At 47.9% G+C, this 15941-nt stretch overlaps 1 protein-coding gene across 3 annotated transcripts in view; it reads left to right on the top strand.

Annotated features, from left to right (window-relative positions):
• The window catches only part of LOC135911344 (uncharacterized protein CG3556), a 110381-nt gene extending 96817 nt beyond the window's left edge, over positions 1 to 13564 (top strand). For 2 of the 3 annotated variants that reach the window (XM_065443578.2, XM_065443591.2), the window contains exons 6-8: positions 2658 to 2805; positions 3659 to 3798; positions 9872 to 10013. In XM_065443578.2, coding sequence (XP_065299650.1) covers positions 2658 to 2805; positions 3659 to 3798; positions 9872 to 9990 — 407 coding nt within the window. In that variant the 3' untranslated portion in view covers positions 9991 to 10013. Of the gene's footprint in view, positions 1 to 2657; positions 2806 to 3658; positions 3799 to 9871; positions 10014 to 13457 lie in introns of those variants that run through there. The other variant, XM_065443583.1, reaches the window with a different exon arrangement.
• The last annotated feature ends 2377 nt before the right edge of the window (positions 13565 to 15941 follow it).

Below are 15941 nucleotides of genomic sequence, written 5' to 3'. Positions count from 1 at the left end.
TGATGCATATCTCAGGGAGTTTCCACAATACCGTAACCAAATTGTGCTAAAAACTGTGTCCGTAAAAAAAAATTCCTCTAATTCGAATTGGACCTTTATGGGCCAAAGCTACACGTGGGCTATGAGACGGGCCGTAGTGAAGGGCTTAAAATAAGGTAGGCCTCATGGGGACTTTTAACGTGAATTGTGGTCTCGTGTACATGATTCTTTTTGTTTTCCCCCTCTTTGAGTAAAATAGTCACTGCACCTGACATTCTAACCAGTGCACGACCGCGTGCTTAGTAGCGGAAAGCTGCAGCCACCGTGGCGGGTCAGAAATGTCTAGAAACAGTGAAATGCACTCGGACGTGTACAATGTATGAATTAATTTGAGCACAGCACAAAGTTACCTATTTGGTTTTAAGTGTTTAGAAGTTGCAGGTGCATACTCTGCCTACAATCGATGATGCTTTATGTAATGCGAGGTAAAAGTTCAAAACTTACATCTTAATGCGAACAAAGCTGGGTCTGCATTCAGTTTCAACTCTTTCCAACCATCCGCATGGTTTTGCTTGTAGTTCGGTTCAAAGTGAGCCTGTAAAAAAAATCGGAATAGGATGTTAACAAGCTGGTAAAATAAAAACGAATGCCTTTCGTTGTCATTGAACCTCCATTTATGCATGCAGTATGATTCGTGGCAAGAACTAGCAGTGACTTGGACAAAAAAATTAAGTCAGCTGAGCTCACGTGCGCTTTCACGTAAGCAGCTTCAATGAGCGTGCTCATCGACCTATCCTGCGGTTAGGGTAACGCTTCCAATTTTTGCACTGAAGATTCGTGCGAATAAAAGAAATGCGTCTATTACGCTGACGAAGGACCAGATCTATCAGATTTTAAAGCGGGCGTTACAGATTTTGTTTCATCAATAGCTTTGTAGTAAGTCTCCGATTTCCTAACGGGATCTAATTTAATTATCAGGTAAAAATGACACAACACTGTACAATAGCGCTTGCTTTGTTTGTCATCTAAAAGTCCCTGCTTCACAAGTATACAGATGCGATACGCACAAAGCAGGCAGGGGTCCGACCTCGTAACGTTAGACATTTTTCGCAGCAATAGCGTAAGTTTTTTATACAATCGCTGCGATTTCGGTAGAGGCCCTCAAGTGTCGACCGAGTCGCGGGAACGTGTGCACGAGTAAATAAGCGCTGCAGCCAGGCTAAAACTTTTCCACACAATGACACTGCTCTGAAACCCGCCGCAAAACGTCTGAATGTATTAGTATACTCGAGGTCCTTTACCCAGCACGAAATGCCGACACGGGTGCTTTTGTATTCCATATAATACGCCGACCTCCAACGTGACGCATTTTCTTACAGCGGGGTCGTTCCCCCGAATGCCCCGGGCAGTGCGCTGCATGACGTTTGACTTCCCGGCATTAACCTCGGTGCCCACTAAAGAAATAACGGTGCGCTAAGTAATACTGGCTGATCAAATTACCCTGCATTCGAAAAAAAACAAATATTTACTTACGCTGCAAATGGATAATGTGTTCGTCGGATGCCACTTGTCACGTTTGATTTTTACTGTCCAAGGAAGCCTTCTTTTCGGGTCTCTTGGAAAACGGTACAGGTTCCAGCCGTTCCTGGATTGATTGCTGCCCTGTGGCACGCAGCACCCGGGCATGGTGACGGAAGCGAGCGTATGAAACTGGAGGGAAACGGATCTTCGACCTAACACGCACGCCACGCACAAATGACCGATCGTAAGCGCGAAAATGGCGGTCACGCTGCCGCCAAGGCCGAGGAGGCGGCACGGCCCCTTCAAAAGCTGACATCACTCTAAGCGGAGGCGCGCGCATCGAGGCACTCTAATATTGGTCATCTCGCAGAACTTGCAAAAAAACACCTATATTCCGCAGACTAGACATAAAGAAATGTGATTAGTTCCGACACCTAGAGCATAGTACATTGAGCAATCTATCTCTTATTCTTTGCCGGTGTTGTTAAACGAGCTAAACCAAGAAATGTTTGACCCTTTTGAGCATTCAAATATTAATATCACACAATTCTTTTCTGAACAAGTTTTTCTGATGATGCTGCATGCATTTTATAATTATATTGTTCGTTTCTTTCCCACATCGTATTGTTATTTTATTTTGTACTGCACGGAATAGCGCTATTGCTTACCTAGTGTTTTCTATTCTCTTGTCGCTCGAATGTTTGTTTGTATGAAAAACTGTTTTCTTGTTGGTCTGCTGTACTGCAAAATTGAAAAAGGGGGTAGGGCCTCTGTCAAGCTTGCGAGCTTTTAGCCCTGTCTCCTTCTGTATTTCAGAGAAAATAAAGGATTGATTGATTGATTGATTGATTGATTGATTGATTGATTGATTGATTGATTGATTGATTGATTGATTGATTGATTGATTGATTGATATCCCGGTTATTGCTAAACAAATTACACATACAGTAAAACGTACCTAAATATATGGTGCACAAAAATGAAAAAAAAATCTAGCCGCGTAATAAACTTTATTTTAGTAATGTTCGATCCGTTTATGGCGCAACTGGGATTGTTTCCTAATATAACCTGTTGATTGGCTACACTGGAACCTTGCAAAAAACTATTCCGCCGATTTCCACGGGATCATGGCTCTCACTTTGCTTCATCTTGTGCAGTGTTAGAACCAAAAGAAATCACCGTATGGTACTCACTGTGGGTCGGCGACGACGCCACAAACCGGTCGAGTACCACAGTGTGGGTACGCCAGAACGCCACGCTGTTCGACGTCATGAAGGCTGCCGCAGGAAAAGACACCCGATTCAGGTACGTCCCAACGAAAAGTACCCGAATGAACCGCATGCTCAGAGGCACCGGTGCTCGTAACGTACGCAAGTGTGCGTCCCCAAAAGCTTCCGTCCGCAACAGTGATTCAAATTTCTATACGCTCGACCACCACATGACACACGCCTCGGAGAACGTTGCGGCTGTTACATGCCTTAAACGGAAATGCAACCTCTCGCCTGAAAAAGCTGCGTCATAGACTTGAGAGAACGAAAGAAGCCGTTTGTCGTTGACCCAGAGCCTGCTGATGTGAGGTTGCGCATGACCCATCGTGAAGATTGCATGGAGCGGTCTTTCAGTTTCTGCTTGTTATGTGTTCAAATGGCAATTGCAGTAATATTATCGCACATTATTTGCCATCTGTTTCTCAAAGATATGATCGGCAAGGTAGATCCAAAGCTGTCCTTGCCCCGCACCCCTTCGTTTGTAACGTACGTCGGAATCGATAATGCACTTCCGAGGACTCAGTGCTCTTTAGATATCGGGCATCCAATTCGATGCATCAGTATTGATTAGGAAACCTCCAACTTCTGAAAATCAGATTGCAGCGACCCGCAGTTTCAAATCCCCTAGCAGACGGCTAGAGAGGCCTCTGTTTGCGATGCAAATTAATGGAATGAATTCGCAATCGTAAATCGGACTTGAAAGAGGCGCATTTTAATTTGAAGTTTATAAATAAGCGCTGCCTGAGTCCTGTCGTCCTTAATGCGCTCGGAGAACAAAAGAGTGGCGCGTTCTAATGGCATACCGTATCCTGGTCCCCTTCCGGGGCAATCAGCGCCTGCGTGGGCGTCGCTGATCTCGCAACCGACATGTCCTGATTTTTTTTTTCTAGATTCGAATATGACACGGCCAGCAGCCTCGGCCCATACGTGCTCACCTTGGCCGGAGTACCGCGCGACGTGGAGACGGGCCACTTTTGGCTGGCGCACATTATGAACTTCGACACGGGGCTCGTAACGCCGTTGTCAGTCGGTAAGTGCTGAGACGGCTGCACAAAACGACGCAGCGGTATGCGACTGCCATCGGCATTGGCCACTTCATATGAATGTGCTGCACAAACGTAAATCGTGAAACCCTACGCTGGCATTGCGAACAAGCGCTGAGGTCTCACAACATAGGAATTATTATTATTATTATTATTATTATTATTATTGTTATTATTATTATTATTATTATTATTATTATTATTATTATTATTATTATTATTATTATTATTATTATTATTATTATTATTATTATTATTATTATTATTATTATTATTATGCAGCGAAAAATGTACCAGCTGGCCTGCTTCACAATGTTGTGCATAACTAATCGGCATTGAGAAACCGCAAGGGGGATCGAATTTATAGAGCTTGTACTCAAGGAATGCCCTCGTTTGACTCCAAAGCGGTTCCGTGTATAGAGTTCGGAATAAATATCAATGCTTGCGACTACGTTGTGGGGTCAGGGCCTCGGGCCTACGGTAATGGACTCGACGAACGTTCTGCTATTCGGCCACAAGTAACATATCTTAACGAAGACGATTGGACAAGCAGGTGCATGTTCGAAGGCTGAGGTAAAATTAAGCTCAATAAGAGACAACGCCCGAGGAGAGACAGACAGGACAGTCATGTGTGTCTGTCTCTTCTCACTCGTTACCTCTTGCTGCGCTTAGTTTTGTCTCAGCCTACGATATAAACCACGCCTGATAGATTTCAAGCGACGTCATTTTCTCGGATACCAAAGGCAGACTCATAATGCAGGGTGTCCTTTTTTCTTATAACAATCGATTTTTCTAAAAAAAGAACAATAACCATGAGATACCTGTCGTCTTCGCATACGAGTTGTAGGGCGAAGCGGAAACACTTTGCCGCTGCTTAAGTTACTCTGAAAATACCAATTAACAAGAACTTGTTGATTAAGTTTTTATTATTAACTTTAGGGCAGTTATGTGAAAAACGTGTAGGGCGTCACAATTTATGGCATACCCATTTTATGTAAATTCAAAAAATCGCACCTTATTTGGCATATTCATCATCAAAAGCGAAGCGTGCCGCATCAGTAGGCGACTGGCCGAGACGTCGGGTTTCCAACTTCTTTGCGATTGTTGTCATGGGGGGTTTCGCTCTCATATATGACCGTTCCTGCACTCCCGCTGCACTCGGTTTCGATATTGCCGAGATTTAGCCTTGAAATTTGAGGATAAATATCTCGAATTAAGTACGATTTTCAAGATCTTTATATATTACGGGTGCATTAAAATGTCACTACTTTCCAGTTCGCCATTTAAACAACTGGCCCTAAGGCAATATTAAAAAGGTAATTAATAAATTTTGCTAATTAGCGTTTTCAAAGTAACTTAAGCAGCTGTAGAGTATTTCCGCCTCGCCGTAGAGTTCGTATGCAAAGACGATGTGTGTCTCACGGTCGCGGCTTTTTATAGAAATTCGTGTTGTCTAAAAATAAAAGACGCCGTGTTTGCTTGTGATGTATACCCACTGGTAGGTTGGAGGTAATAACGAGTGAATGCAACAACCGGTCTTTGCCTGTGCGGTAAGCTTTCGTGGCATCGCTAATCTTTTGTGGCATCGGTAAGAATATTGGCGTTGTGCCCGTCTTCTAGAGAACGTTCTGTTCAATAATGCTCGGGATTGGCCGAGGTTTGGCCAAGGGATTGACCAGACACCTTCAAACAGCTAGGTGAAATGGTGGCAAGAGTATTTTCATGGACGTGCCCAAGTCGTGAAAAAGACAGCAACAGAATGGTTCTTTCGATTTCTGCGAGCCTTTAAAGCACAAGCAGTGCCAAGCAATTCGTCTCCGGAAAGCTGATATTTCTTTCGCACACATCGTAGAAAACAAAGAAAAAGAAAGTGGGGGCAGGAGAGTCGATAAAACAGCTGCCTCGAATCATAAGGGGGAAACACATGAAGCCCTTAGAGCATGCCCGCAACGACCGCTGGCACCTTAAAACGATGTCCACTCTGATCAGGGAAGAGAAACAGAACGCTCGGTTCGGTAAGAACAGGGAATGGTGAGGGCTAAAACGAGGGAAGAACGGGGGCAAGACGGCCGGGAAGGTGTATAGGTGAGCGTAAGAGGACCTTAAATCGAACTTTGGATCGAGACCATTCCACCAGAAACACTGCTCTGATTGCCGTGTGCCACCTTGAGCGCGTTCGCTTCTTTGCTTTTGCCCGTTCATCGATTCCTATTGCTTCTCATAACAGTCGTGCCGGAGAGAAACAACGATCAGGCGCGGGACACAGTGGCAGACATCCCCTCCCGCCTTCCCCCACCAACTAGCTCGCGCCTCGTTCAGAAATCGGAAGAGCTGCGGGGATCAGAAAACGAGAAAAAAAGAAAATAAACAAGTGGAGCCGAAAGGGAAAGGCGCCGACGGCCGAGGTACGAAGCGGAAGCGGGTCGCGACGCTGAGGCTGCAGCAGCGAGGCGGGCAAGAGGAGCACGATCGAGTCCTTTCACCATTCAAGGCCGCCGCCGTCTAGCGTAAGGCGCTTCGGAAACGCCGGAATAGAGCAGGAAAACGGCCCATCTCACGTTTATCGCCGAGGCCGAAGAGGCGTCCTGCTCTTCGGAGCGCGTGCGCCACGTACGCGAGTGCGACGACGCTCGCAGTCCGATTGAGGGTAGAGGGAAGGAGGTCAGCGCTGACGCGTGGCCCTGACAAGAGCAACGTGGTGAAGGAAAAGTGTGAGTGGTGCGACAAAGTTTGCTCCACGAAGGGCCAATCGATCCAGGCAAAGGCTTACTTTCTTCGGCGGTGCGCGATGGATACATAAGCCATAAAGGACGGGCGCGCATTTTGCCTGGCGGACGTAGATCCAGAAGGGGGACGACGAACTGCGGCAGATGTACGCACGACGGCACCGCGCAGAAAAAGTAAATGTGCGATCCTTAACGGAAAGAATTGGAGAAGGAGAGTGCGAGGGACCAAGAAGAGAAAAAAGAGCGGTCCTCTGCTGTCGCGTCGGTGGGAAATGGATCCGATCGATATGTCTGAAAAACCGCTCGGTCGCCGCTCCATGAATTCGCCGGCAGCCGCGTACACGCGGTTCGGCTGTGGGTGTCCCAGGGCACGGCCGCAACCCCGTCGACAACGGCCATGAGAGCCTTATTGCGGAGTCCCGCCGTTTCCAGCCCCTGGTGCTACTCGCGCGACAGTAAACGACTGCCCCATGAACTGCTTTACTGTCGCTCGGCGACGACAAACGTGGCGGCGGCGTGGCATTCCGCGCGACGCCGTCGAGCGGTAAGGTTACGCCGCTTGATCGTTGCCGGAGAATCGCGCGCCCTTTGCGTCGTATTCTTTACGGCGCCGTGCGCGCGACGCTCGTGACGCAGCAGCGCGCTTCGTGCGAGATGCCTCGTTCCGCCCCCGCGGAGAAGAAGACGCGGAAGGAGCGGGCAATCGAACATTTCCGTCGGGAGCGCATCATCGTGGCCTCTATTCGTCTCGTCACCGGTTCGTTTGCGCTGAAATAACGCGCGTGAGTGCAGTGCCCGCTCCTGCTCATTGACAGTTTTTTGTGAACTTTTACTTTTGTTTCGCGCGCTTACGTGCGAGCCGAAAAAGTGAGCGAGTGCGTTATTAGATCTTGCTGTTGAGTGTGGGAGTTGGCCAACGTTTTGGAGGATTTTGAGAACTGAAGGTTTATTTACATTATTTACAGTAATAACACAAAGTAATGAACAGTCATAAAGTCATCGACGGCAGGCAGCAAATCGGACGCTGCGGCCCGTGTCAAGAAGAACGAAAAGACTCGTCTCCCTGTCTCGCTTTTTACACCTTAGGTCTGTCGGGGTCACGTCATTTCCGGCCAATCGCCGCGCCAGCTCAGGTGTCGTCATTTTCCTCCAATGGTAGGCGCCCGTGCCAGTGCCGTCACATTCGGTCAATGGGCACGCTCCAAGGGCTCCATTGTCCAAGGGTTGACTTGCCTCCGGCGTCGCCTTCTCGCCTGGAAGTGCTCAGCTGGAGGAGACGGTTTGTTCTCGAACGACCTTCCAGAGCCGCAAAACAGCTTTGCTCGGGACCAAGATCAACTACCTGGAACCGTGCAAGCCTGCCGTTGCACTTTCGGGAAGAGTGAAGCAGGGTGGAGACAATAGCACGACGTGCGGTGCATGAGGTGGGGGTCGCCAACCTGCCTGATGGGTTCGGTAACGTGGTAGACGCGCCCCGGCGCACCATAATTGGAATGCGACGGTGATTGGATGTGGTCGGGGAACTTGAGTGACGCCAGGAAAAGGGTCCATATCCAACAGCGGCATGAAGGCTAAGCCCCATGAGAGCGATTTTGTGGGCGACAGCGACGAGCGACGGCTTCGAGCGACGGATAGGGCCGTCGCTTGAACAGATCGCCCGGTCTTGTAGCTCGATCGCTTGGTTTTGCAAATCTAGAATTCTTCGCTCGTGGCCCAGAAGTGCTATGAGTGACTGGATGTAGGTTACTCAAATAGTACTGATTGTTGCACGGAACGAGGAAACTGTTGAGTTTTTATACGTGCAAGAAGAAGAACCTACTGCAGACAGACAGACAGACAAAGAACTTTAATTACAAGGTCCTGAGAAGCTTTGCCCTAGGGCAGAGCTGCGGGCCGCTCCCACGTGGGGACGGGTAGGCCGAGCCTAACCGCCGCATCGTGGGCTCTCTGGACAGCCCAGGTTTGACGTGAAAGGTCTGAGCTCTGGATGGCAGAGCTCCATTCTTCTTCTGTGATGCGATTGGGTCCCTGTAACGAGGGGCATCGCCAGAGCATGTGTGCGAGATTGCTAACAGACCCACAGTCGGGGCAAGTAGAGCTAAAAACCTCTGGAGTGATCGTGTGGAAAAGGGCCAGGTTTGGATAGCACTTAGTTTGAAGCATGCGTAAAGTGGACGCCAGAGGTCTAGCCAGTTTGCTGTGAGGGGAAGGATAAGTCCTCCTACCCAGGTGATAGTGCGTAGTAATTTCGCTGAAAGTTGTGAGAGTGTCCCGAAACTCGAGGACCCCGGAATCTGAGCTCGATCCTGCTCCCGCGCGGTGGGTTAGTGCGCGCGCTTGGGAGTGGGCAATGTCATTAAGATTGGGAAACGAGTCAAGCTGGGGTTCGAGGTGAGCCGGAAACCACGTGATGGTGTGCGGAGAGATGATCTTGTTCTTGAGAATCTTGTGAGCCTCCTCAGCGATGGATCCTGAAGCGAAAGCCCTGACCGCCGATCTCGAATCAGTGAAGATTTGTGATCTTCTGTTGTCTAGGAGTGCTATAGCAACTGCGACCTGCTCCGCTCTGGTTGGTGTTGAGCACTTCAGGGAAACCGCATTCACTATCTGTCCGTTGTGGTCAACGAGGGCAATAGCGAAGTTAGACGACTGTCCATATTGGGCGGCGTCGACAAAACATGCCGAGTAGGGATCGTCCTTGGTACGCTTGAGGAGGGCGAGGGCTCTTGCCCTGCGTCTGCCTACGTTGTGTTGAGGATTAACGTTACGAGGAAACGGTGCAACTCGTATGTTGTTCCTTTGATCTTCTGAAATTTCATATTTCCTCTCTTCCAGGAGGATAGGGTTGATCCCAAGAACCGCCAGGATCTTCTTTCCAGCCGGGGTACAGGATAGACGGGCCAGTTGGGCTGACTCCTGGGCCTCAATTATCTCGTCCAATGTGTTGTGCACTCCTAGTTGCATAAGGAGATCCGTACTCGCCCGTAACGGAATGCCTAGTACTTTTTAAATACTTTTTCTGATGAGCGTGTTTGATCGTTTCTTCTCGGAGTTATACCAGTTGTGCATGGCTGCCACATAAACTACATGACTCATGAGGAAGGCGTGGAACAACCTGAGGAGGTTGTCTTCCTTTAAGCCTCCACGCCTATTCGAGACTCTGTTGATAAGTCTGATCATGTTCTCAGTCTTGGCTGTGAGCTTGTTGAGTGTCGTATTGTTACTGCCATTGTATTCGATGAACATGCCAAGTACCCGAATGGTGTCTACTCTGGGGATGGTACAGCCGCTTTTAGTGTGGAGCTTGATGTTTATTTCTGACAATGGTTTCCAGCCTCTAGGTTTGGGACCTCTCCTGACTGGCCTGTAGAGGAGGAGCTCAGACTTGCTCGGGGAGCATCTAAGCCCCGTATTTTCCAGGTACATCTCTGTTTGATCTACGGCCTCCTGTAAGCCTGATTCAACAGCTCCTTCGCTTCCTCCGGTGCACCAGATTGTGATATCATTAGCGTAGAGCGTATGATTGATCCCTTCTATGTTGGAGAGCCTTTCCGATAGTTTCTTCATGGCGATGTTAAAAAGCAGTGGTGAGACTACCGCTCCTTGTGGCGTGCCTCTGGGGCCCAAAATGAAATTGTCGGACTTGAGGTCACCGATTTTGAGCGTGGCCTTGCGATCCCGTAGGAACGAGCTAATGTATCTGTGAAAGGCGTCTCCCAAATTGAGCTCGGAGATGGAGTTAAGAATGTGAGCATGGGATACATTGTCAAAGGCCTTCTCCAGGTCTAAGCCTAAGATGCCTCTTACATCTCTTGTGGTGTTGTATATGATTTGACACTTGATAAGCTTCATCACGTCTTGCGTTGACAGGGCCGGACGAAAGCCAATCATGTTGTACGGAAACAATCCTTGTTTCTCGATGTGCTTGGAAATTCGATCGTGTATAACATGTTCTGCTACTTTCCCCACGCAGGACGTGAGTGAAATGGGTCTGAGGTTTGAGAGACTCGGGGGCCTTCCAGGCTTTGGAATGAGGATGACCGAGGCCATTTTCCAGGACTCCGGAACAAGCCCTCGTTCCCATATTCCATTAATCTCCTCTGTCAACCATTCTATAGAGCAGTCGTCCAGGTTTCTGAGGGCCCGGTTGGGGATGCCATCAGGACCAGGGGCCGACCTGCCATTTAGATTCTGGAGAGCTTCCCTTACTTCGCATGCCGTGAAAGGGTTATCTAGCTCGGGGCAAGAGGAACCTTTGTAGAGGGGATAGTCTTCGTCACTCGAGTTTCCCAGTGGCAGATACATGCGAGCGAGTCTGTCGAGTACGGTCTGCAATGTCTCTGATTGTGATGCCTGGTGTAGAACCTTCGCTATCACTTGTCTTTGGTTTGACTTGGTGTTGGTATCATCGAGCAGATGCTTGAGGAGGTTCCATTTAGCTCCAACTCGCATCTGGCCATCCACGGAATTGCAGACCTCATCCCACTGTTGTCTGCTCAAGGTTTGGCAGTGATCTTCTATAGTTTTGTTGAGCTCCGCGATCTTTTTTCGGAGCCTTCGGTTGAGTTTCTGCCCTTTCCATCTGTTAAGCAGTGACGTTTTAGCTTCTAGAAGATGAGCGAGGCGGCTATCCATCCTGTCTACCTCCAATTCAGTCTGGATTTTCTTTGTCGCCGCGCTGATATCTTCCTTTAACTGTTCAGCCCACTGCTCTAGGCTAAGTGCTGAGTCATGTGTTTGTGCTCGCTCTTCCCTAACCTTGCGAAAGTAATCCCAATCTGTAATAGTGAACTCTTTGAGGTCCCCGCTTCTCACGTTGACGGAGGTGGCCAGGATGTTGTGATCACTGCCAAGGTCCACTTGGAGGTTGGACCAAGATGCCGATTCCACATTCCGTATGAAAAGGAGGTCAGGTGTGGTATCCCTGGAGCAGGAGTTGCCGATCCTGGTCGGAAAAGCCGGATCTGTTATAAGCGTGAGGTTATTATTGACTGTAGTTTGCCATAGGTCAACTCCCTTGCGGTTAGCTTGTTGGTACCCCCATGCTTGATGCGGAGCGTTAAAGTCTCCGGCCACCAGTAGTGGGAATGTCTTGGCCTTGCTTGTAGCCTTGTTGATAATTGCCGCGAATCTTTGCCTGAGGTCTTTGGGTCTACTATATATGTTAAGTATAAATATACTTGTCTTGAACTGTCCGCTGGGGATGATTTCAACGAGCGAGTGCTCAACCTTATTGGATTCAAGATTCAAATCGTGGGCTATGAACGCACATTTGTTGGTAACTAATGTGCTGATTCCCCTCTTCCCATCACAAAATTGGGTATGCGATTTATAGCCCGGTAGGCTGGCCGTATCCGTGAGCGTTTCTTGTAATAGGATTACATGTGGCTTTTCCTGGTGGGTCCGAATGAACTGTTGGAGGACATTCCTTTTATGATGGAATCCCCTACAGTTCCATTGCCAGATATTAATTACCCTGTGATGTGCCGCCATGGTGGGACGTAGCAGTTAGCTTGTGTTATGAAATGCTGCGAAGCGCAGCCGCTGCCGACCTTTCAGTGTCGGTGTTATTTACTTTGTCCAACGATGTAGCTGTAGCCAATGTAGAAACGTGGCGCTCCAGATTGTCGCATCTGATTCCTAGTGATCTGACCGCCTCAGCGAGTTTGTCAATCACAATTTGAACTTTTTCGAGGGATTCATCAATTTTATCTATCGTTTTTTCCAATTTACGAACACTGGCGCTCTTGTCTGAGGCATGAACTGCCAGCGCCCTCTTTTTGGGTAGACCATTGGCCGTCGGTTCCGCTACGGGGATCTCCATGGGCGTTTCTACTGCAGGGGCCTGAGTGGGTTGGACTGTCTCTCGCGGGCTGGGTTTTTTGAGTTCTGCAATTTCTGCTGTGAGCGGTTCCGCTACGGGGATCTCCATGGGCGTTTCTACTGCAGGGGCCTGAGTGGGTTGAACTGTATCTCGCTTGCTGGCTTTTTTGAGTTCTGCAATTTCTGCTGCGAGCTGCTCCATCGCGTATTTTAACGAAGCATTTTCTCTTTCCAATTGTGCAATCCTGTTGTGCTCTGGCGATTGACCCCCCGTTACCTTTTTCGGTGATTCTTTGACCCGGTCAGCCCATGTGGTACCACGATCAGCAGGATCCTGGATCTGAACTGCAGGTCCCCTGGAACGAGAGTGGCCCCTGGAGCTAGGAAATATCTTAGGAACCTAGGAAATATCTTATGCTGCTCTTTACAGTAAAATACATCAACTTAATTAATAACCCACGAATCACGCTAGATCCGTCGCGTAGTTGCTGCCCTCATGCGCGCAACACAGGGGAGACGGGAGACGTCGCTTGAAATCGTCGCTCGCATGGGGTACGACTTGTAGACAACGAGCGAGCGCGACAGCCATCTCCATCGCCTGTCGCTGTCGCGCGCAAGATCGCTTCCATGGGGTTTATATTTGAAACGGCGTGGTTGTTTGTGTATGTCCTCTTCGCGTGTAGAAATCGCTCTGAAAAGCGTTCAGAAGTTCGCTGGAGAAACGAAAATCACTGCGAAAGCTTTCACCTTGCAGAAACAATTTCCGGCAGTTTTGCTCGCTGAACCGTATGGTAATTACGAAAAATGGCTTTATCATTTTCCGGGAATATTAGCACCTTTCAGAGTTTTCAGAAGTCCTTAATCATTGGCATCCCGTGCTTACAAAGAAAGCACAACTGCTACGAAACATCCACCTCATCCCTCCCCACCCCCCCCCCCGCCCCCGCTTCCCTACTTCCTGCTTTTCCCGCCCATAACCCTTAGGCTGCGCTATTATACTAGGCTTCTACAGCATTTAATTGTTTGTGGAGCGCAACTTATAGTTCGTGCATGGGTTCAGGCTGACATTTCTTTCTATTTCTTTTTTTTTCTTGCAGGAATTGGAATGCACGTGGTAAAAGACTCCGATCACGTGATTATGTGGTACAAACATGTAGTTTACTGAACACGTATTCTAATAAAATTGAATTATCAGTTCCAGTCATCGTGCGATTGAGCTGTATTTATCGTGGCATACACCGCGGGAAGTGAACTTCCGAGCTTACTTATGACCTAAATGGGTGTGAGTTTGTGACATGCGGTGTTCAGTGCTATCGAATAATTTTGTCACACTTCTCCAACGCGGTAATTATGCTTTTACGATATAGTTCAGCAAATAAAAAAGTTCGGCAAACGAGGCCGCGTGTTTTGGGCCTCCGTTCAGAAATAGGGCTTAGTGGGGACTAATGCATAATAAGGAGTTCCCTCACATTCATGCATATATCACTACAGCTCAGGACTCACATCCACAAAACTTCTAGAGCACTTCCTTACTAAGTCATGGCACGGGTGTCCGCCACTTAGGACAAAGAGCCTTGTGATAGCCAGACGATCACTGGGGCGAGGACCATTCGTGGACGGCACTTAAGGGAGAGAAGTGTTTTGTAAATACGAACCCATATCCGCAGCACGTACTTAAAGTTGTTGTTCATGGTCTACTTGAGGTTGGGTATAATGGGAAAAGAGAGAGAGAGAGAGAAAAGGATCAATGAACGGCAGGAAGGTTAACCAGGGGTGGCTAAGGCAGGATGCCCCGATTTTCTCGTCCTCCTAAGATTGTTCGACGGACAGTCAGTCAACAAAGCGCCGAGCGCGCTAAAGCAGCAGACAATAAAATGTCGAGATAAAGACACGTATGTCCACACGAGCGGAACCCTGCGCACGCCGCCACTTTTTTTTTCAAACCCAGAAGACTGGAAAATCGACGCTTACTATTGCGATAGCAATCATACGGGCCCTTCAAACGCATTTTTGCCGCCACCGTCAGCGTGTTGTTCCGCATTAAGTCCACGGGCGCTAACACCGTCGCCGTGCGCCGCATGCTGTAGGTGCGAGTGAAAGTGCGCGCGGGGAGCCGACAATCGTGGCTAAATCTGGCGCGTGCAAGTCAGGAAAATGGGGAGGAAACCGGCTGTAGCAGCACACCACACTTCACAGCCACATAAGTTTCAAAACATATGACTGTTATCGAACAGACCCTCGAAACCTCACTCATACCGCACATACTTCTCACATTGGCCCTATGCTCTCGCTTCCATAGCAGTCTGTTTGTGCTTAATGTTTACAGCACATCTAATGCGAGGAAGCATGTTTTTGCCCATCTATGCAAAGAGGCAAAACGGATGGTCATTGTAGGCGACTTCAATGCCCCGCATCCGGCCTGGGATTACCAAACGGAAACACCCAAAGGACGCCGGCTTACTCAGGTTCTTGTGCTTCATCACGTGACTCTGCTGACAGAACCAGATCAACCAACACGATTAGGCAACAGTGTAAGCAGACGCATGTGCCCTGACCTCACAATCACCAGAAGGGTAGGTCAACACTCTTGGAGCAACCTCGTGGAGAACCTGGGCAGCGACCATTATATTCTAGCCACTGAACTGCAATTACAACCAGCACGCACTAAAGATAACAAATTGGGATTCATTAAGGCGTAACTTGTCCTCCTTAGCTCCTCAGGACACCCCCTCCCTTCAGGAGGGGATCAATATATATATATATATATATATATATATATATATATATATATATATATATATATATATATATATATATATATATATATATATATATATATATATATATGCTAAGCAGTGTCATGCACTGCATGGCAGGCTGTCAACACAAATCTACACATTTTGAAGACGTATTCGCCACAAGAATTTAATATATTTAGAAACACGTTAGATATTCATTCCTCCTCACTCCCACAGCTAACATATGTTTGTTGACGCTATTTGACAAGAATCTCAATAACATGTGTGTAATAATGTCTTTTGCATTTCATTGTCTAGTCCTATTACACGTTTAATTGTCTTGAGTACGCATCTTTGTACATGACGTGCTCTACCATCTGAGTGTTCGCACAATCTTTCCTTTGTGGGCTCATTATCGTCATCCCAAAACATAGGTAGAAAAATTTTTGTCGAGACCAATTTTCAGGAAAGGCTTCTTTTAAAACCGCACATATTAGAGAGGTTACAGGCCGCGAGGCATGTTTTGTGCAAGAAATTGTACTTAGCATTATCTGTAACATTGTTAAAAATCAAAAACAAGTTTGTTTTTTTATAGGCACGCGAGCACAAATAGCAAACAATTATATAGCAAGCCTTTCTATTGAACTTCGAGGAACGAAATGGGCCAGTTCAGCAACCCCAGAAGTGCAAATGGTCCAATTCTCACCATTCCTAGGAGTCAAAAGGAGTATAATTACGAAGGATTTCCACTCTACGGAAAGGAGTGGGAATGGAATGGAAGGCCCCACTCCTGGGGCAACTCTGGTTCCAACTGGCTGAAACATCTACCCTTCTGTTAAGAAA

Source organism: Dermacentor albipictus, chromosome 1, assembly GCF_038994185.2.
Source record: "Dermacentor albipictus isolate Rhodes 1998 colony chromosome 1, USDA_Dalb.pri_finalv2, whole genome shotgun sequence".
Lineage (NCBI taxonomy): Eukaryota > Metazoa > Arthropoda > Arachnida > Ixodida > Ixodidae > Dermacentor > Dermacentor albipictus.
The sequence above is the reverse complement of the archived record's forward strand: the minus strand, read 5'-3'. Positions and strand labels throughout refer to the sequence as shown.